This window comes from Neopsephotus bourkii, unplaced genomic scaffold, assembly GCF_033783945.1.
Source record: "Neopsephotus bourkii isolate Nb327-2 ecotype Australia unplaced genomic scaffold, CSIRO-AGI_Nbou_v1 NB_369, whole genome shotgun sequence".
Classification (NCBI taxonomy): Eukaryota; Metazoa; Chordata; class Aves; order Psittaciformes; family Psittacidae; genus Neopsephotus; species Neopsephotus bourkii.
This window is the reverse complement of record NW_026900875.1, coordinates 1,531,042-1,552,523: the sequence shown is the minus strand read 5'-3', so window position 1 is coordinate 1,552,523 and position 21,482 is coordinate 1,531,042. Positions and strand designations below refer to the sequence as shown.

General features: G+C 50.8%; 1 protein-coding gene across 2 annotated transcripts; it reads left to right on the top strand.

Moving 5' to 3' along the window:
- Nucleotides 1-1,966: 1,966 nt before the first annotated feature.
- On the top strand, nt 1,967-20,582 carry BCL6 (BCL6 transcription repressor). 2 transcript variants are annotated; one of them, XM_061348840.1, is made up of 10 exons: nt 1,967-2,097; nt 10,795-10,833; nt 11,860-12,030; nt 13,105-13,326; nt 13,464-14,447; nt 14,966-15,147; nt 16,243-16,410; nt 17,712-17,842; nt 18,245-18,382; nt 19,283-20,582. In XM_061348840.1, exons 3-10 carry the CDS (start codon nt 11,870-11,872, stop codon nt 19,424-19,426), a joined length of 2,130 nt encoding a protein of 709 aa, XP_061204824.1. In that variant the 5' UTR covers nt 1,967-2,097; nt 10,795-10,833; nt 11,860-11,869; the 3' UTR covers nt 19,427-20,582. The 2 variants fall into 2 exon arrangements, with proteins under 2 accessions (XP_061204824.1, XP_061204823.1); XM_061348839.1 differs by having other exon boundaries at nt 1,969-2,097; nt 11,863-12,030.
- The last annotated feature ends 900 nt before the right edge of the window (nt 20,583-21,482 follow it).

The window sequence follows — 21,482 nt, the reverse complement described above, 5'->3', positions numbered from 1 at the left end:
AAACCCCAGAGCAGAATTTGTATTACTGGGTCCGTTCCTTCCCCAGCCGCCTGCAGACAGCCGGGGACCTCCTCCCTGCACAGGGCCGGGATCAGAGTTGCACAGCTCAAGCTGCGTGTGCTCACTCACTGGGAATTACATATTGCTTTTTAACTACAGGAAAGCCGTCTCCCCAGCACATCTGAACTACCTCAAGCATCTCGGGAGTACCATGCCTGTCTTGCCACCAGGCTGTTTTTAATGATGAGGCACACCAGCAGAAGGGCTTTCTTCCTAATTTCTTTTTATTCCTTCCCCTCCTTGCTTTAAAGCGTTTCGGTTCCAGTGCTCAGCTAAGAAACGAAAATAACAGCAGCACCCGGCGACTTTGCGTCCAAGGTGGCTGCTCCGTGGGGCTCGGCAGTGGCTGAACCAGTAGCTGTGAGCAATTGCATTAGTGGACCGAGGGCACCGTGACCTGCAGTGGTTATTCTTGTAAACAATTTCTATTAATTGCAACGGGCCGGGAATACCATCGCAGCCCGGAGCGCTCCCTCCCCTGCTCCCCGCCACCCGAGCGGCCGCGGCACCTCGCAGCCCAAAGAACCGACGGGGAAAGGAAAATGAGACTTGGGATCGGCTGATCCATCCCCCCTACCCCGAGACGAACTCCCGCCGCAGGCCCACTTGAAATAAACACGCAAGGCCAGGGGATAGGGAGGCAGAAATCACCACGGATTTACATACATACAGAGCGATACATTTCCGTACGGGACCAGCGGAAGGCAGGGGTGACAGGCCCACTCCCGCTGCGCCCTGCTGCGAAACCCACCCGAGACATGGATTGCAAAGGCTTTGCACTATTCCCCCCTGCCCAGCCACCCCATGCCTCCCAGCAAAGGCCTTTGCCCAGCGAACTGCCGACACAAAATCCCTTCCAGAAAAGCCAGCGCGGTTTTGCATCCCCGACAGTCCGACATTTCCGTACAAGCAGAGTTATTTACAGACTTACAGGTTATTTTGCAACAATAACAACAACAGCTACAAAGACTCAACCCACCACTCCAGAGTCCTGGGAAGAAAAAGAGAAAACGCACAAAAAAAAAAAAAAAAAGTAAAATTAAAAAAGCGTAATTTTTGTTTGTTTGGAGAATCCTGGCAAGGAAATGGAAAAAGAAAATAAAACAAAAATTGAAAACAAAAACGACCACGGGAAGGGGAGCATATGGGGGGGGGGGGGGTGTCTTTATGGAAAAAAGCTCCTTTTCCCCAGAGTAAATCCCACAGGAGGCCGTGAGCCCAGCGTGGCCATTTGCAAAAAAATAGTGAAAAAGCTGATGGAGGGAAAAAGAATTGTTAAAACCAAACCAAAACAAAAAGTAAAAATCCAGTGCAATGCAGCAGGGTCCTGGCTTTGCTCGCTGGGTTTGATTTTTGGTTTGTTGGGTTGGTTTTTTTTAGGGGGGAGGGTTGCTTTGTAAACGCGAAAGTGCCCCCACCCCAATTAAGTATAAAAATAAATAAAAATTTAAAAAAAAGATAAAAAGCGGGTCTTTTTTCAGCTCTCTTCCTTCCCTCCCGGCGGGATGTGAGAATGGGGGGTGAAGGGGGGGTGGTGGGATGTGTGTTTGCACCGCCCGGAGTATGTACCCGGGACCCCCCGTTCTTCCTCTTCTGCCGCCGACCGCTGATGTCCTCCGCGCCGCGCAGCGCTCCTCCGCGGCCGCGCGCCGCCACCCCACCGCGCCCCCACGTCACACACAAGCACCCGCCGCCACGTGACCCGCCGCCCAGGGCGCGACCACTAGGCAGGGGGAGAAAGGGGGGGGTGAAGAAGGGTGGGCGACACTGTGGGACCCCTTCCGACGCCGCCGACCCCCAGGAGCGCGGACCCCCTCCGAGACACTCCCTTCGGGAGTGTCTCGGAGGGGGTCCGCGCTCCTGGGGGGCGACCGCGTCGGCAATGGAGCGGCGAGGGGAGGTCCGCGGCCCTCCCCGTGCTGAGCGCAATGGTAGAGTCTGCAGCTCAAATTCCGAGAATTGGGCTCTGTTGATTCTTAGAACTGGGGTTCTTAGAAGTGGTGATGCAAGGAGTTTCTAGGAAAGCCCGGAGACCAGGTGATTGCTGCTTCTATTGCCGCGGCCGATTTTACCCTTTAATTCTCTCGCTAGCTTTTTTTTTTTTTCCTCTCTTCTCCTCCACTCCTCTCTCTCCATTTTTTTCCCTCCTCTTTCCCTCCCTGCCCCGGTCCGACGCCTGGCGCAGAGCCGCCTCTATATATTTCTAACCTTTCCCCCCCCCCCTTTTTTTTTCTCCCTCCCTTCTTCTTTCCTTACCCCCCTCTTTCCCGCTGCAGGTGCCCCGACAGCCTTTTAATTATTTTATTTATTATCACTCTCCTAAATTTTAACCTGTGCTTTTCCTGCTTTATTTATTTAATTCACACACGCACGCACCCCTTCTTCGCTTGCCTGCTGCCAGGCGAGGCAAAACGGGGGTGCTGCATGTCTTAACGCTGGGAACATGTAAAACGGGGGGGAAGGGGGGTGTCTCTCCCTTTCGTCGTCCTCTCCCGGGGTTTATCGGTTATCGGGGATTATTGGCGCTCCCGCACGCGTGACGGCCGGGCGGGGACGGGCAGGACGGCGGTGGCGGCCTCGCTCTGCACCTGCAGCCGCCCCGCGGGCGCAGGACGGAGGCTGCTGCCCGCCGAGATGGGGCGTTTTGCGTGACTCGGGGTCGGGTCCCAATGGCTGGATCTCTCGGCCGGGGTGTGTGTGATTTTTCTTTCGTCGCGTTCCCCCCTTTTTGTTTCCCCCCTTTTTTCTGTTCTTTTTCTCTTTTCGGTGCGCGTTGTGTCGTTGTTGCCGTTTCGCCGCCGCGGAGCGGGGCTGGCGGTAGCGCTGGGGCTCGGCTGCACGGGCTCGGCTGCACCGGCACCGCCGCTCGGCCCTTCCGCATCATCTCCCCCCCCACACACGCATTTTGTTATCGTTATTAGTACTGTTATTATTATTATACAGTTATTATTGTTATTCAGCCCTCGACCCAACTGCGAAACGGCTGGAGCGTTTTGCAACCTGTAGCGGGGCTGCGCCGTGATCTGTCAAGCCCCGGGCTAAGAGCGGGCGATGATGGAGAGCACTTGCGGCATTTCTCTGCCTGGGGAAGGGGGGAGCCCGCGGGGAAGCTCGGCCGTCGCCGGCTGCCGGCCCCGGAACACCGCGGAGCGGCGGCCCCGACGTGCGGGTGGGAAGGATGTGCGCTCGGCGTGACAGTGTGTGCCGGGGCGGCCGCGACGGGCTTTCACCGGCTGGGAAATAAACGGCGGGGCAAAGCTCGGGAAGGGGGGCAAGTGTATGGAGTAACTCCGAATATTACACGCAGGAGTCAAAACAATAATAACGTTAATATTATTAATAATAATAACACTCCCGTGGTTGGGAAGACGGGGTCCTCCGCCGGGAAGAAGGCTGCCGGCGGGGCCAATCGGATGCCTCCGAGCAAAGGATGGGGTCCAGGGTGCGGCGCGGGGGGGGCCCCCGGTGCCCCCATCGCAGCCCTTCCCTTGTGTTTACTACCGCGGCGGACTTGGCGCGGCGACAGCCCTCGTAAATCTGCCGCCGGCAGCCGCGGGGCTGGCCCCCGGCCACACGCTATTCCTGGAGCGAGCGGCGCGACCGGGCGCGGAAAGCCGCGCAACCCCCGCGCACCTCTCCATTGCTCCCGCCGGCCTGCGTCCTGCTCCCCCAAAAGAACCCAAAAGCCTGTGGGGGAAGAGGGAAGGCTTTATTTTCGTTGCCTGTGTGCTTGTGCGTGTGTGTGTTGATTATTATTATTTTTTTTTTTTTACGCATACATCTCCCCCCCTCAAAAGGGGGGGAGGCAAAACAAAACCGAAAAAGCCCAACTTTGTTATGAAAACTTTCGTGGTCGGGCGGCAGCGACCTCTCCCGGCCGCCCCCCCCCCTCCCCCATTTGCCCCCCTGCCCGGCCCCCCTCGCCTTTAGTTTGCAAAGTCACAGCATGAAGTGTTATGAAATCGCCTCTTGGGAAGAAGGGAAACAGAAAGCAAGGCGTTTGTTTAGAAAAATCCATGGCGGCCTCGCAGATGTGCCTGAAAAGCTGCCTTTGACCCCTTGATGCATTTCCAGGGAAGAGGCAAACTGAGCTTTAAATCCTGAGTCAAAAACAACAACAACAACAAACCCGGTCCCGGTTAGTGTTTTCTCCACTGACTTCAGTAGGCGCAGGGTCAGTGCGAAGGGAGGCTGGGGCCAGACAGATGAGGTTCGGCGAGGAGCTCTGTTTTGGTCTAGCATCTCTGTCCAGGGCCAAATTCAAACATGTGCCAGTAAAAGTGTCAGCAGGGCCGGGTATGGGATCAGGCCCTTGTTCGATCTGTGAATGCTTATTGATTCCTCTCCTGAGCTTTTAAATGCTTTAAAAATTATTATTTGCTGTATTGTTTCAAATGTTTTAAGGATAAGTGCTTTAAAAGCAAGTACGGACTTTTTCCTGTAGTCCTCAGGGGGGTAGGGGGGAACCTTACAGTTCGAAAACCACTTTACAAATATTTAAGAGGGGAAGCCTCTCTTTATAGATACATGGAGAGGCAGAACCTGAGGTTCTGTTATTTTCTTGTAATGACAGGATCACAAGCCTAAAAGCTTACATTATAGATGGCAAATTTTCCCGCACGAAACAAATCATCAAATACATTGAAAAATATTCAAAGGGTGTCTAGCAGTTTTCCAGAGGAGTGGGTTATTGCATTGTTCCAGTGAGAAAAGACTTCATCTCAGAGCGTTCAATTTTGACTGGCAAAACAGATCAAAGATCTCTTGGGATGCATTTCAATTCCAATTTCTAATCCCTTTCAGTTCTGACTGTCTGAGTCAATATTGGGAGAGGAAGTGGAGGTTAACTGGTTAGTTATTATTGCGAAGGAAGAAGTCAGAATGAGAAGTGATTCTTACAAATCCCACCCCCAAGAAAAGGGAAAAAAAAAAAACCCGTCAAAAGTCGTTATGATACTTTTCAGACATCTCTGTTTGCAGCACGGGGAGGACTTCAGCCTGCTGTCTGATGAGACAAAAATAAACCTAGCAGAAACATTAAGTTTCTCAAAACAAGGCTGGAAAAGCTCATAAAAGTAATGTTGCTCAGACGCGTTTTAAGAGAAACAGAATTACATCGACAAAATTATATGTTTTCCAGGTTTGGTTGGGGTGTTTTATTTTCCAAGGGGAAAAATTGCTCTTGCAGCAAAGCTAACTGGTGCCATCTAGTGTCGGCTCTTCCCCTTCCTCCCGGCCAGGGAGCCGGCAGCTTCGCGGAGTGGGAACATGTTTATTAACTGCTCGTTTAAACAAAAAAAGAAAAATCAAAGCTTGCCAGCTAGGAGGAAAGTGGCAGAGGAAACTCTGGATGCCACTGAACTTACTTAAGAAGACTAATTGGAAACAACCGAGCACTTATTAAAGTCACTGGCATTTCCATAGGGAGTTCTCTTCGGCTCTGGTCATGAAATCGCATGTGAAAATCTTTCCGAGTTGTGGTGTTAATCTGCCCATGCATTTCTGCCTAATTTAGGATCCATTGTAAAGCTATGCTTTCTTATGCTTTTCTTTTTTTCTGGGAGGGGGGGAAAGGAGGTGTGAGCTTTCAGCAGCCAGATACTAATTTGTAGGAATGATGTTTGTTTGGTTTGGGTTGGTTGGATTGTTCATTGGTTTGTGTGTTTTTTGGTTTTCAGGGTGTTTGGTTTTTTTTATAGTAAACAGCAACACTGTCCTCAAAACCCCATTACAAATACAGGTGGTAAAACTTTGTGAGGCAGTCCTATATTGTACAGGCAGGGGTGGGTGTCCTCTCACTTTATGTGAATAACCCATGAAAAAGAAAAGCTTGTTACAGAATCTGTTGGTGAGTACAAGGAACCAGTAAGTGCATTTCTCAGTGTGCAGTTTACGTACCTTCATGTATTTAGGGTGTTGAGGTTGAAGAACTATTTCACACCAGTGTTAGTCCATGTGCTGTAGTATTTGGGCTGTAAACTCCTCATGAAGAGCTTTTACTGGTTCAGCTGGAGCCTGAAATGTTGCTTTCAGGTTTCTGAGAAGTTTGTAAAATCTAAATCTGGTTAAAAGTTGCCTTCATGCTCATAACCTCTTGTTCCATTTTATAGTAGCATGGGAGTCTATAAACAGGAGCCCTGTATGCCGAGTGCCTGTATTCTTTTCTAGATCTATTTTTAAACCATTCTTCTGTTTGGCAAAAAGTGACACTTGGTTTCCATGTTTACAGCAGGCATTGGCAAACCTCAGGAGTTCACAGTTTGCAGTTTGGTTAGATGAGTATCCAAAAGTCAGCATCTGACCAGAAAGCTCCTTTAGACTGCAAATTTAGACTGCAAATGAAGTCCTCCCCACGTATTTTCTTTTTAAATCCATGCTGGATCTTGTGTGTTCCCATTGCTGCAGGATGCTGGCAGCCAAAAGACACGCAGCCCTAAATCGGAGCAAGTGTATAGTGTTTGGGACTGCTTTAAAGCCCCAGTAATCCCTGTGGAGCTTCACATCTAAAACACAGGGTGTAGAGAGAGGGCAAGAAGGTTTTTTCTATACTGTTTTCTTCCCCCTTGTCCTCCTGGTCAGCATGCTGTCTTTGGGTGGCATACCAGGTATCCATGAGGAATGTGGGACCCTTGTTTACGGAGGGGGGAGCTTGGAGTGAGCCCAGTGCAGGACTGTGGGTCCTAAAGAATGTGTGCTGAATGCACACCCTCTGGAATGAGTCTCCTTGTATCTGTTTGGCTAAATTTAGGGTTGAGAGGGTATCTTTCACCTGGCCAAGGGACTCCCAAAGTGCCTGTGTGTCTAGTCCCATCTAGGCAGGATGCCAGATTGGTTTCTTACTGTCAAAATGAGCTCTGCCACCATCAAACACAGGAGGACACAGAGAGGGTTGGGTCTGTGCTGGCTGCTGATTTACTGCCCTGGTGCAGGGTTCAGATGATGGGGCACCTCTTCTGAGCACTGCTGGGCCACGGACCCAGCTCAGTTTCTGGGGATGCCCAACTCTCCATCTGGCTGTTGGGTCAGCACCTTGACACAGAGCTCGGTGTTGGCAGGGCATGGTGTCCATCCATGTTCTCTGGAGTAGCTCCTTGACTTCAGCTGGGGAGCTGTTACTGCCTTTCCTTGAAAAATTAATGTGCCAAATTGCTTGGGGTCGTTTGAAATGCTGAAGAAAGCTTGACTCCTCGCTCCCCAAGGGCATGTGCTGCCTCTGCCTCACAGTCAGAGCTTGGCTCCAGAGAGAGCAGGGGAGTTCTCAGTGGAAAACATTGGAGGCAGTTTCAGTGTGCCTTCCCCCTCCTCTGTGTTTTCTTCTGCAAAGACCAAAACAATGTGGAGACTTGAGCCAGACCAGCTTTCAAGGGCAATCCTTTTAAAACCCTCTTTTGAAGTACAAACTATAAAGTTCCCTGCAGCGCTCGAGAAAGTATGCACTTTTCCTGGTTCCAAATGCTGATAATAAACCCGTCCAGATAACGTATTGCATTTCCTAGAAACATTTGTTTGCTGGCAGGAAATTGGATCAGATTGAGACCGCTCGATAGAGCGAGTGCAATCCACTCACAGAAGGGTACAATGGAAAATACGACAGGGCTTGCACTAGTGATGCTGCTTTTGATCTGTGCTGACACCGTGCGCTAGGACTTCTCTCAGTCTCGTCTTGGATTGTTATTAACCCAGCCACGTTTTGGCCTAGACACCAACCAGAAGCTGCTAAATTAATAAAACTCTGCTGTGACAGCTAAAGGACGCTTAGTACTCCCTGACTGCATGATATCAGGAAAGCTAAGCTGGGCGCTTGCATGCCACTGGCTGAAAGCATCCTCTTCACTGTGGCTTGTAGCACCCATGGCTGCGCCCAGGGCTTCCCACCCCATTTTCTTGGTTGTCCTGATTCCTGTTAAGGATAAACCAGGCAGTGACCTGGCAGTCAAAGAGGATGTTCCCATGGGGCTGGGACTGGGGAGAAAAGGGGCTAGGAGACAGGTTGGAGCTTCCCTAGGGCGGGCAGTTTCAGAGCGCTGTGGGATGAGGCTGTGGGGAAAGGAGACTTCACCCAGCCACCCTCCAAGGTGATGTGAGGGAGTCGGCTCTGGAGGGGTAGGAGGCAGGGGTGCGGGGAGGGGGAGTGATCCATGCCCTCCTCCAGACTATGTATTTGGGGATGGGAGAGGGGAAGAGGCCACAGGGTATCCCCCATGCAAAAAGGGGTAGGGGAGCAGGAACTTTCCCCTGTGCACAGGGTGGGAGGAGGATGATTGAAAAGGGATTCCCTATAAATGGGAGAGTGTATGGATGGACGGGTTTCCCTGTGCATGGCAGAAAGATGGTTGAAGGGGTAAGTCCCTGGTTCTTCCCTCTGCTTTGCGGGGGAGGGGGGGGAGCTGTGAGGGTCTCACCTTTTTATGGGGTGGAGCTGAGAGGGGTTCCCCCCACACAGGTGCACCCTCCCCATGCTATTTGAGCCAGCTGCAGGGAGGGTAGAGCCAGCTCTGGGCTCCCTTCCAGGAATGGGTTTTCTCGGGGAGGTGCCGGCAGGGAAGGGCCATTCCCTGAACCACTGGGGTAGAACCAATGCCTTCCTGGAAGGCAGCAGCAGTGACAGTCCCATGTGGCCACCCCTGAAATGGGCCCAGACCTTCCTCTTTGGGCACAGCAAGTCCCGGTGTGCAGCCCCAAGCACTGCCGAAGAGCCCACACCTGCAAGGTACTGGGCAGGAAAAGGGTAGGGGGGTGAGCTTGGGGTGGTGCTGGGGATCTGTCTGAGTTTTGAGAAGCCTCATAGGCTTTGAAGGGGGTGGATGGTTAAGACCATGATTGGCTGCAGTGGTCTTCTCTGCTCCCCATCACTGGTCTTTGCTCCTTATTGCTGTAGCCTGCTCTGCTGGTCTCTGGTCAGAGCATCCTCCCGTGCCTCCGTCCAGAGCTGGTGCTGTGCAGAAGCCGGGAGGGGCAGGGTTAACCCAGCTCGGCACAGCAAGGGGAAGGAAGGTCCCTTTCCCTTTTGCATGCCCACATCCTGCAGCTGGAAGCTACTTGGGATGCCCCCCCCTTCCCCTTTGCAGCAGCGCTGCCCTGGGGAGGGATAATTTGCGAGCAGAGTGGGGAAAGAGCTGTGTCGGGTTCTAGCTCTGGGAGCAGAGCTGTGTGTTTCCCCGGGGAACACTGCGGCCTCGCTGTGGGTAAGGGAATTTGGCGACAGCAGCAGCTTCTCACATGATGCTCCCAGGCACAGAGTTCATCGCCGTTTGTAACCTTGCTGGTGTTTGGATGGGTCACCTCCCTGTGTCTCTGACACTGGGGTGAGTCCCTGGGAGCCCAGCGGGGTGCATCTGTCGCTGCAGATGTGGTTGGGATGCCACCCAGCTGCCCCAAATGCATACATCTGTGCTTGTGTGGATACATGGATGCATGCTGGATTCCTTGCAGAGCTCCGCGGTCCCTTGGCTTGTGATTGTTGGTAGCGAGTCGGGAGTGAGCATGCACAGAAAGATCAGAGTCTGCAGTGTTTGGGAAATGAGTCACTTTGTGTGTGTAAAGTTTTAAGCTAGCCAGGCTCAGAACAGCTCTGAAGACTTGCATTTGGTAGCTGAAATGGGGCTGTAAGGCACCCCTCTAGGTTTTGAATGTGATGAGATTTATCACCTCTTCATCCCACCCCGGTGCCTCTAGGGATGTGAGGAGAGCTTGGGCTCCACATGTGCACTTCTCCTCACAGAGCTGGATGGGCTCTTTGCAAGTGCTGGCAGTCTTGTTGTGTCCATCCATTTTTTTTTTTGAGGGTCAGTCCTCAAAATAGTGGGGTGAAGGGGTTTGTTGGTTCACTTATATATTGTGCTTTTCCCTGCTGGGGTGGCTGCCTGAGGAACTTCTTCCTGCATTGATGCCAGGTCGGTTGTCTTTGCTGGTTTTAAGTGAATTTGAGAGTAATAGTGTGAGTTCTGAAAGGCATTTAACTCCTGAGTTTCCTTGCCATGCTGCCCCAGCCACATTGCCTGTGAAGGCAGCAGCTGGAAACAAAGCTTGAGGTTTGGGAGAAGGCATTTCCAGCAGCCAAAGGAAGGCATTTGTTCTGGGTCCTCATCCGTCTCCACCACTGGCTTCCTATGTGATCCTAGCCAAGTCACTTTCGTACTTGACGCCCATATCCTCCCCAGTCTGTTGGGTAGGTCTATGCCAGGGCATTTTTACCAGTGGCTGGAGTGAGTGTGTATTCTGAGAAGGACAGCAGCTGTTTCTGAGGGCTGGATTTCAGGCTCTTTCCAGGTTTCTGAGCAGAGTGGCAGCAGATGTTTGTGTGTAAGTCATACCTGTTAACAAGGTGCTGGGAGTATGGCATTGGTCTTGGATGCGGCACCAGCTGAGAATTTGATCTTGGCAGGGGAAGAGTTATCTCCGGAAGAAGTGGTGAGAAAATTCTCACTTGGCTTCCTTTCCCCACCTGCCTTTAAGTTCCTGAGTCATGGAAATGAAAATCTCCTTGGCATACGCCCATAGTTTGGGCTAGAGGGTGTGGAAGAAGCTATGATTGGATTCTCAAAGCCTGTGGTTGTGATAAGAATGTACTGTACCGGAAGAAACAAATGTTAACCTTACTGGAGAGTAGAAGGTTTGTTATCTCTAGCTTTTATCCAAGTGATACTTGAGCGAAACAGCAGGCTGGTGTCCTGCCATGGCCAATTCATAATTGCCAGCTAATGTGGTGTTTGTTTTCTTGTGCTTTATTTGTAGGCTTGAAAGAAACTTTTGGACTGTGAATTGAGGCATTGGGTATGTAAATCTTAATTTTGTGTTTTCCCTTCCATCCTCCCCCCACTCTTCCCTTTACCATGTTGAATGAAGGTTTCATTAGACCCAGCTGGAATTTGTTTCTGGGAGAGCAGCTGCTCTGCGGAAAATACTGTATGTTTATATGCTGCTGGGGAAGGAGGAGGAGTTGAAGTTGTGGGAGGGGGTTGATCACAGGGGAATTTGATGCTGAGGATGCACATTCCAGCCCAGACTTTAGGCACAGGGAGATGTGGGCTTCCCGGGGTGCTAGCTGGGAGGACACTTCTGAGATGGGTCAACAGGCATTGTGTTGAGGGAAGGCTTTGCGTTCCTCGATTAACTTCAGCCTTGCTCACTGGGAGAGACTGGGCTGTGGTGTGGGTAGCAGCTCAGCAGGTTAGATGAGTTCTTCTTTTCATTGTCACCACCAGTTCATTGGGAAACTGTGGACAGGTCTTCTCCAGAGTGGCCACCACTTTGGAGCAAGAAAGTAGTTTGCTGATGAATGAGGGTTGGTGATCCACTGCAGGCTGAATTTTCCAGGTGTTGAAATCTCCATTTGGAGCCTAATGGCTTGTTTTGATTCCTGTGGCGAGATTTTCAGCCAGGCAGCAGGCGAGTGAGGGGGTTGGCTTCTGAGGAAGATCTGAAGGCTAGGAAACTGTGCTGGGAGCTTCATGGAGATGAGCGCAAGTGGTGGTGGGAGGAGTGGGCTGGGGTGGAGCTGCCATGGGCGAGGCAGGGAGAAAGAGGAGCTGGTTAGCTAATCTTCAGGAGGGTCTGGTCGCCTTTGCTTGCCAGTTTGCTGGGTGGGACTGAGACATGCCAGGTCTCGCTGTTGGTAGCAGCCTGGCAGGTGCTTGGAGGGGTGCAGGGCTGTTTGCCTTGGGACCAAGGATCTAGTGCTGTCCCTGCCAGCAGCAGTTGGCCGTCTGAGCACATCCTAGAGCAGCAGCTGTCTGCTGGGTTTAGGGTGCTTGCCTGGCTGCTTCTCCATTCCCATCTTCCTCCTGCTTCTCTTTCAAGTAGACTCAAGATGGCCTCGCCAGCAGACAGCTGCATTCAGTTCACCCGCCATGCGAGCGATGTCCTTCTCAATCTCAATCGCCTTAGAAGCCGGGATATCCTGACTGATGTTGTCATCATCGTGAACCGGGAGCAGTTCAGAGCCCATAAAACAGTCCTGATGGCCTGCAGGTGAGAGCAGGGTTCCCTCCCTGCCTCCCTTCCCCGCTCTCTCTGTCTTTGGCCGTCAGCAGTACTGCTGCAGCACTGGGGAGGTTTGTGGGGTTTACAGACAGGGAAATGGAGGGAGAGAAGCAGAAGTGAAAGGGGCCGCCAAGAATTTTGTACCTGTAACAGGATTAGAGCTGCGACTCTTTGCCTCCAGCATAATGCCCACACCCTCTCTCCTCTTTGCACACCCACATCTGCCCACGTGCAACCCACAGAGACAAACAGGAGCACAGCAGATGTGAGGCATGTTCCTGAGGCAGAGCTCAAATGCTCTGCAAAGACAGGACAGGAGTGAGAAGGAAAGGAAAGGGAAGGCTGGATGCTCGCTGGGGTGAGTGTGTTCTCTGTGACCGCAGTGTCCCCTGCTGCTGCTATTTCTAGAGCTATTCCTCCCTGGCTGCTGGCTGCACCCACCTTTGTTGATTTCTTTTTCCAAGCCTGGTGGGGTCTGAAATCCCTTTCCAGCTCCTAGGATTGCTGGAATAGCTTCCTAGTGAATGGTAAATAACATCCCACCATTACGCAGTTGGATTACGGCAGATGCCTTGCAGGGTCTCCTGCTGACAAGATATAAAAGATTTGAGAAAGCAAAGGTCTGACTACGAAGACATCTGAAAAATGTTTTGCCAACATTTCCTTTTTTTCTTTTTCTTTTTTTTTTCTTTTCTGGTTAAAGAGTGAGCATGGGTGCCCCAAGAGGCTTCTGAAAGAAATGAGTCACAGTGGGAAGGGGGTGTTGGTAAGAACAACAAGAAAAAAAAAAAGGGGGAATTTCTAAATGTAGGCAGTAGGGAGTTGTTGAGCGGATGAGATCTAAAAGCAGGCTGTTCCAGTTGGGAAAAGTGCAGTGCAGAAGACACTAAGCTGAGAAACCAAGCTTGATAATAAGGGGAAAGCTCAGGGAATTCTTTAATTGCTGTCTCTTCCTCCCGTCCCCTTCATGAACCCCTCTGTGCTAAGGGATTTCAGGCAAATTCCCCTTTCTTCCTCTGAATTGTCATAACACTCATCCTCTCTCCTGTCTCCTCTCTGCAGTGGCCTTTTCTACAGCATCTTCACTGACCAGCTCAAGTGCAACTTGAATGTCATCAACCTGGACCCTGAAATTAACCCTGAGGGGTTTTGCATCCTCTTGGACTTCATGTATACATCCCGCCTGAACTTGAGGGAGAGCAACATCATGGCCGTGATGGCCACAGCACTGTACCTGCAGATGGAGCATGTGGTTGATACCTGCCGAAGGTTTGTCAAGTCTAGGTGAGCACCGTGAGTGTACTTTGGAGAGCCTGAGATGGTGTGTTTGGGTGGGAACGGGGAGAGCCGACAAAGTCTCTGCAAACTTATCTTTATGGGCTGAAAATGACTGTGTCTCCCTCCTTCTTGCCTGATTCCAGTGAAGCAGAAATGGTGTCTGCTGTGAAGACCCCAAGGGAAGAGTTTCTGGCTGGACGGATGCTGAGTCACCCAGAGGTGATGGCTTATCGGAGCAGAGAAGTCTCAGAGAACGGCATGCCTCTCCAAAATGGGTCCCTCTGCAACGGGAGGGCCTTTGCACCTGGCTTGATCAATGGTTTGTCTGGATCCCCCATTTCCTACCATGGATACAGCCCACTCCCTCTAAATAGCTTCCTTGTGGATGATGAGTTGAGAGAGATGAGGATGCCCCTCTCTGAACTCTCGAGGGCAGGTGCCTTCCCTAAGGAGAGGATCTTACCATGCGACAGCTCCAGGACAATCCCCACTGAGTACATGAGAACCATTACTGACATCTCAGCCAACATGTGCCACGCTACCATCTATGCTCCGAAAGAAGGTGCTGCTGAAGAAGCCAGGAGCGACATGCACTACAGTGTAGCCTCTGGCCCCAAACCTGTTGTCCCTTCGATCCGGAACAATCCCTATTTCTCTTGTGACAAAGTGGCCAAAGAGGAGGAGCGAACCTCTTCAGAGGATGAGATCAGCCAGCACTTTGAGCCTACCAACACCCCCCTGGACCGCAAGGGACTCATCAGCCCCCAAAGCCCCCAGAAGTCAGACTGTCAGCCCAACTCTCCAACTGAGTCCAGCAGCAGCAAGAATGCCCGTATCAGTCAGAACTCCAACTCCCTCTTCACGAAGAGCCCCACAGACCCCAAAGCCTGCAACTGGAAGAAGTACAAGTTCATAGTTCTCAACTCTCTCAATCAAAACACCAAACAAGACAATGCTGACCAGAATGAGATGGGAAGCCTTTCTCCTCGCACCTATGTGCCCATGTCTGCTTGCCAGCAGTCCATGGAGCCGGAGCATCTCAACGTTCAATCCCCGACAAAGATAAGCGTGAGCGGAGAAGACTCTACTATCCCACAAGCAAGCAGACTCAACAATATTGTTAACAGGTGAGAAGGTTCTCCCTCCCCAACACCCTCCCTGGAGACACAGGACTCACTGTGTTGTTGGTGAGAGTTTGGAAATGTGTGAAATATCTGTAACGCTGGGCTGAGCAGTCCAGCCGTGAGCAGGTGGAAACCTCTGCCTTTGGTGGAGCACTGCCAGTGACATCAGCTGGGTGCCAACGGTCCCCACTGTAGTGGTGCCAGCCTGGACTAGCGATGGAACTAGGAATGCTGGATCCAGAATCCCTTGAGCTTTTGGTTGTCTGTAACGGCCAAATTACCAGGGAACAGTACACTATCCTCTGAACCTGGATGTTCCTAGAGAGCTTTGAGGCCATTTGGTGATGGGATTGAGGCTCAGGGACCTGTTGTTGATCAGGGCTATGCTGTGCATCTTGCCACAAAAGTGTTCCCATAAAACATGTCTGTCTGTTGTGTCTGGAAGAGTGCAAACAAGGGGCTAGTAGTTGAAGCACAGCAAGAGCCTTCTCACAGCTCTCTGTGTTGCTGTCTTTCCACAGGTCCCGGGATGGGTCCCCTCGGAGCAGCGAAGGGCAGTCCCCGCTGTACATGCATTCATCAAAGTGCAGCTCCTGTGGTTGCCAGTCCCCACAACATGCTGAGATGTGCCTTCATACCCCTGGCTCAAACTTTGGAGAGGAGATGGGGGAAACCCAGTCTGAATATTCTGATTCCAGCTGCGGTGAGTCTTGCATCCCTGGTCACCTTTTCAACCAGCAGGCAAGGGGGCTGTGCAGTCTGGGTACCTGTCCATGCAGTGCCCTGTGTCCAAACAGGCAGTCAGACCTGTCCCTGATGCTGGTGGATCCCAAGGTGCTTTACAGTCCTCTCTTAAGTGGCTAACCAGCTGTGTGCACGCAAGTGAGGGACACGCATACATCAGAATTGCTTCCTTCCTCCCGTTCCCCAGCACCATCTAGATATCTTGCGTGGGGAGTTAGTCACCTGCTGCAAACTTGACGGCTAAGGACAGGAAACAAAGTTCACCCCACCCCCCGAACCACAGGAGAACAAGCTTGGCAGATGTAATGACCCTAATGGGGATTAGGCAAGATGGTGTGTCTCATACTTCCATCATGATGTCTTAATTATCAGGGAGTCCAATACGCACATCTGGAGAAATGCAGATAATGAGGCTTGCAATCCTGTTGCAAAACTCCATAAGCCCAGAAACAAGTATCTGTGCACCCATCTGCCTGTAGCTGAGGGAGGGGGAGTGCAGCGTTGTCACCTGTAGTGTGGGCAGAGATCCACAGAGGGAATCCGACTGTGATAGTCAAAGCTATATAGAGCACTTAAGAGATAGGTACCCTCCTACGGGGGGGTACCTGCCTTGTGCTTCAGATGATAATGGTCTTCCCGTGCCCAAGGAAGACATCTGTACATTTAAAGGTTTAAGACATCTAAAAGTGCTGGGGTTGCTCCAGAGCTCAGCATCCATCCCTCAGAGGATGCTTGATAACAGGAGTGCGTTTGTGGACCCCTCTGGAAAACATTCAGATGAGATGCTGGCTTCTTGGAAGCAGCGTGTGTCACAATGAAGGAGAGAGAGCTCATGATGACTTTGCTTTCTCAAACCACGCATTACGTTGCTGTGTGCACAAAAAAGTCAGGAGGTAATGGCATGGTGCAAATACTGCTGACCACAAATGCCTGCACTTGACTTTTTGTTCCAACACTCGCTATCCCTCTCCATAATTCCAAACCTATCCCATGTCCCATCAGGGTGCTGCCTATGCATTTGCCCATCTCATTTCTCTCCTTTCTCTTCTTCCAGAGAATGGAGCCTTCTTCTGCAATGAGTGTGACTGCCGGTTCTCTGAGGAGGCCTCTCTCAAGAGACACTCTCTGCAAGTCCACAGTGACAAGCCCTATAAGTGTGATCGCTGCCAGGCCTCCTTCCGCTACAAGGGGAATCTGGCCAGCCACAAAACCGTCCACACAGGTATGGTGCTGGCCATGGGGAAGACCTACTGGGGAGGCTGTAAATTGCTGGGCATGTGGGCATCTATGGCTGGGCTTGTCCCAGGTGCATCATCCTCTGCTCTGTCACAAGCTGTCCATGATGGGAAGAGCAAGGTGTTTTCTTGGCATTGCTAGGGATCCCTGGGGCAGAGCACAAAACCTGGGAATGGGGGAGATGCTGCCTTTTCTCACAGCAGGAGGATGGAGCTCAAGCTCCTTTGCTGTAAAGCACTGGGCACCACCATTTCTAAAAGCATCTTGCAAAATGCATGGCTGGGATGCATTGGCCTCCAGGTTACTTTGTGATAGACTTAGAAAGAACATTTAGGGAGAAGTCTGGAGATTTTTTTTCCCCTACATCCTAGAAATCCAGATCATACTTAGCCTGGCAGAAACTCTGCTGATGGGGAAAATCTGTGAATGGATGGACTCTGAATCAGCACATTGAAAGCTGAGAAAGGAAGGGGATATTAAGGGTTTAGTCATTTGCTGACAAACGTAGAGATCTTTTTTTCCATGCCTTTATTAATGCTTAACATGTCAACAACCAGCTAACTACCTGGAGAAGGGAAGTCTGGGCTGACGACTCAGTGCTGCTGCACTGAATTAGACACAAATCCCTGCAGTCTCAGTTCATTCCAGTCAAATGAGATGACACAGGTGCCAGGGCAGAGTTTGAGGGTGCATGGGGTCAAAGTCTGGAAACAAAAGAAAAAAGCAGAAGGGGATAGACAATGGCTGATTCCCACTTGTCATCGAGCCCATCTTCAACCATCCTAAAGATGAGACCAGCAGCAGTGACCATAGACAAAATAATGACTTGGAAGCCAGGCTGCTGGGCATGCCTTGGCTTTCTGCTCTTATCAGCTCCTTTCTCTCCTCTAAAGAGCCCAAAGGGAGCCAGGTGGCCCTGTGTGGCTTAATGATGGCTGTGGGGATGTGCCAGCCACTGTTGCAGGGCCTGGAGGAGCAATGCTGTTAATCCTTGCTGGGAGGGTTACCTGACTTTCTCCCTTGCCCTGAAGGCTGCAGCTCCCAGCTGAAAAAGAAAAGATAATCTGGTGGTGCCTGGGTACCTCCTGAGCTCACCCTGCTCTGGGGACACCCTGAGGTGATGTTGCTTGTCCATAGCCATCTCCAAAAGGGACGAATAGTTGGGGCTAGTGCTTCATGCCATTGGGGTATGGCATCTGAAGGGACTTAGCTTTGGGGAGCACCATGGATGATGGGGGCTTAGCGTGCCCATACTTAATCCTTCACCCATTGTTTTGGATTCTACAGGAGAAAAGCCGTACCGCTGCAACATCTGTGGGGCACAGTTCAACCGGCCGGCCAACCTGAAAACCCACACACGCATCCACTCCGGAGAGAAACCATACAAGTGCGAGACCTGTGGGGCCAGATTTGTCCAGGTGTGTATGGCCTCTGGGACCTGCAGTGCCTGGGGAGGTGGGACATGGACAGATCTCCTGCCAAGACTGGTGATAACTTCGTGGTGGGAAGGAGGCTGATGAGGCTGCCTTGGACAGCTCTTCCCATGGTCTTGTGGTATAAAAGGGGACCTTATGGTCTGTGTGGGCCAGTTTGACTTAGTAAGAAGGAAGCTTGGTTGCTCTTTTTAGCTCTTTTCCTCCATTTGCTATTAAGGATTAGAGATACCGGGAATCAGATACGTGTTTTTTTGACTCCCTACTAGAACCCAATAGACCAAAAAAAAGACTGCTGGGCAGACCCCTGTTCCTGGTGCGATGCCCTTGCTCTGGATGGAATGCCCTAATCCTGGGGCTGTCCTCACCTGGAACTGCTCTCTCTAGGTGGCCCACCTCCGTGCTCACGTCCTCATTCACACCGGGGAGAAGCCGTATCCCTGCGAGATCTGTGGCACACGCTTCCGGCACCTGCAGACCCTCAAAAGTCACCTTCGAATCCACACGGGAGAGAAACCGTATCATGTGAGTAACTCAGCTTTGTCTGTGGGGGGTTTTCAACCACGGCTGGGGAGTGATGCTGCCAGACCTGAGGGGCAGGGAAGACACCAGGGCATTCACATGGGTTGGTTGCAGCACCCAGTGCCCTTCAGCAACCATGTGAAGCCCTATGCAAAGGTCAAATCTCTGCTCCTTGTGCCCGTTCCCTTCCCGTGCATTAACTGGTGCTGACATGGTATTTCGTCATGGACGGCTGTGTTGGAAACGCTAATGTGTGGCCCAGGCTGGGTACATCTTAGCTGCTCTTCTTTTCTTCTACCCCATCTGGAAGAAGGTCACACTTCTCCAAGTATCTGTGGCTTAAATCACAGCTGCCTGCTGTGCACAGAGATGGGGGGAAAGGAGCACAAAGCCTAGCTTGGGGTCCCCAGGTGAGCAACCTGCCTGGCCCTTGCTTGCAGCCTGAGGGCTCCCTGCCCTTTGCTGAAGCTTTTCTGGCTTTCCCCATCTGCTAGAGAGGAAATCTGAGCAGGGCTTATCACCCATACATCCCTCTGGAGCCGTCCAGCCTGTCAGGGCTCAAAAGCAGCTCCTGAAATAGTCCCATAGCTGGTTTCAGCATCTAGATAAGGAGCTTGGAGCTACATCCATCAGAGCCGGGCTCCTCCCCTAAGGGACCTGAGCCTCTGAGCATCCCATAAACCAAAATGTGTGCTGCTGAAACCCTGGGATGGAGAGTCCCCAGGTACTGCTTCTCCCACCATATTCCCACTTTTCCCACATCCACCAGTATAATGTGCTCAGCATCCTGAGGTAGCTGCTAGGGGACAGGCGTTTGCACAGGACGGGTGCCTGCCCTAAAAGGAAGGATGCGTTCCCTACCATCACATGTCACACCCTCTGCCTTTCCCTCTCACCCTGCAGTGTGAGAAGTGCAACCTACATTTCCGCCACAAAAGCCAGCTGCGGCTTCACCTCCGGCAGAAGCACGGGGCCATCACCAACACCAAGGTGCAGTATCGCATCTCGGCAAGCGAGGTGCCTCCAGAGCTCCCCAAGGCCTGCTAAAGCAGAGGATTTCCCAGGAGGAGGTTGTCTTGCCATGGGGAGAAGCTGTCCAAAGGATACTTGCAACACTTTAAAAGAAAAAGGAGTAAAATTAAAACAAACAAAAAGGAAAAGAAAAAAATTCATCACACGATGGAGTGCCTCTAAACCCATAGTACAGATAGGTGGAAAAACATTAGAAACCGAACAGAAATTGCAAATACACGGGTTTTATTTTTCCCAGTTATGTGAAGCGGAAAGAAAATTAAAATTATTCAGATCTTACTGTATATAAAACGTAAAACTAAAATAGTCATTTTAAATGTCTGTGCAGTGGAGTGTTGATAAACTCTGGAGTCTAACCTTCACAGCCTTTGCCGTTTGAAGATGAGGAATGTAATGTTGATTTATGGGAACAGATTTTTTCTTTTGTATGCAAAATGTGTGTTCTTTTAAAGAGAAAGTATGCTATTAAAGAGAGGGCTTTAACTTTTTTAACCAAAGGTGAAGGAATCTATGGCAGAGTTGTAAATATATATAGATATAAATATATAAATATATATATATAAAATAAATATATATAGACCTTTAAAAAAAGCTATATTAAAAATATATAATGCATTAAAGGCTCAGTTGGACTCTGCAGGCAGAAGCCACTCTGAGAATCTTTATTATGATAGAGCACTTAAGGAGATATTTTAAAGTATTGCATCTGTACAAGTAAGAAAATATTTTGTCTAAATGCATCAGTGTATTTGTATTTTTTTGCAAGTGAAGGTTTACAATTTACAAAAAAGTGTGTATTAAACCAACAAAGCTGCAGAAGGAATTTAAAATAATAATAAAGTGTAATTTTTTTTGTTCTAGTTCTCAGTCTGTATATATGTAAAATGTGGTTTCGCACGGTGCCTTTCTTTTCGATGGAAGTTTTCAATGTATGGACTATATTGAGCTCCGTTTCTTCAAGGTACAGCCTGATGTTGCAAAAGGAGTTTTGATGGAACTCTATGGGGGAATGTTTTATTTTTTTGGTTTTGTTTTATTTTTTGATCTTATTTTACATGCTTGTGTTATAAACAATCTCGGGAGACAGGGTTTGGGCTGTGTCTAAACTGCATTAATGCATTCTGTAAAATATAGCTGTACAAATAAAAATAAAATGAAGAAAAGTGAAGTATGATGGAGTGAGCGGTTCTGTTCATGCCTGTGTCCCAAGCATCTTGAAGGCCAGTCAGTGGCCTGGGAAGGGGCTGAGCATCCCAAGCCCCTGCACAAGCTTCTAGGCTTGGTGCCGCTCTGGCCCTGCACTGAAGGTCAAGGGAAGATGGTCTCTGGCATAAAGGCAGAGCAAGACTTGAGCTCACTGCTCCGAGTGCTGGGGGTTTGCCCACCATGCCACCCCCTTGATGCTTTCCGCATTTGCATCGAGTAGCTAGCAGAAATAGGGCAGATGCTGGAAAGAGGCCTTTTGCTGACCAGCCCATGGCTGGTTCCAGATGGCTGTGCAGTTATTTATATTTCCTGGAAACCGATGCAATTGCCAGAATTGCTCAGGGAAGAACACTGCCTGCTGCTCCTCTTGCTTTCCAGGGCCCGGGCCAGTGGGGGGCTGCGGCTCAGCTGCCTTGTTCAATTGCTCAGTGGAGCAGGGTCTGTAATCCCCTCCAGGAGCTCGCTGGCTGATAGTATCTCTGGGCTTCCAGCCACTGCATACTGGCTGCAGGCCAGAACTGAGAGAGCCCAGATTGAGGGAGTCCCCCTGCTCTCCCCAAGCAGGGAGCAGAGATGCTTTAGTCCATTTGGGTGGCTGTGCAGAGCTGGGGGTGAAGCCATGGGGTGACCCAGCCCCGTGCTCTTGGAATGCAGCCACTCCTCACTGGTGAGGGCTCGCTAGCTGAAGAAAACCAAGGAAAGAGCCTCATACAACCAGCTTCTCTGAATTACACAGGCAGGACCAGCTGCAGCCAGTTCTAGTGTATGGTCATTCCCCAGTATGGTCTGGGGTGGGGTGTGAGCCACAAAGGGCTGGTTTCATTTTATTTTACTTAATTCATGGATAATTCTGGTGCAGGGCTAG

Excerpts from the sequence above, each read along its gene's own strand:
- BCL6 (XM_061348840.1), top strand. The coding sequence starts at position 11,870 with ATGGCCTCGCCAGCAGACAGCTGCATTCAGTTCACCCGCCATGCGAGC. Across the intron at positions 14,448-14,965 it reads CTCAACAATATTGTTAACAG|GTCCCGGGATGGGTCCCCTC; the intron begins GTGAGAAGGTTC and ends GTCTTTCCACAG. Across the intron at positions 15,148-16,242 it reads ATATTCTGATTCCAGCTGCG|AGAATGGAGCCTTCTTCTGC; the intron begins GTGAGTCTTGCA and ends CTCTTCTTCCAG.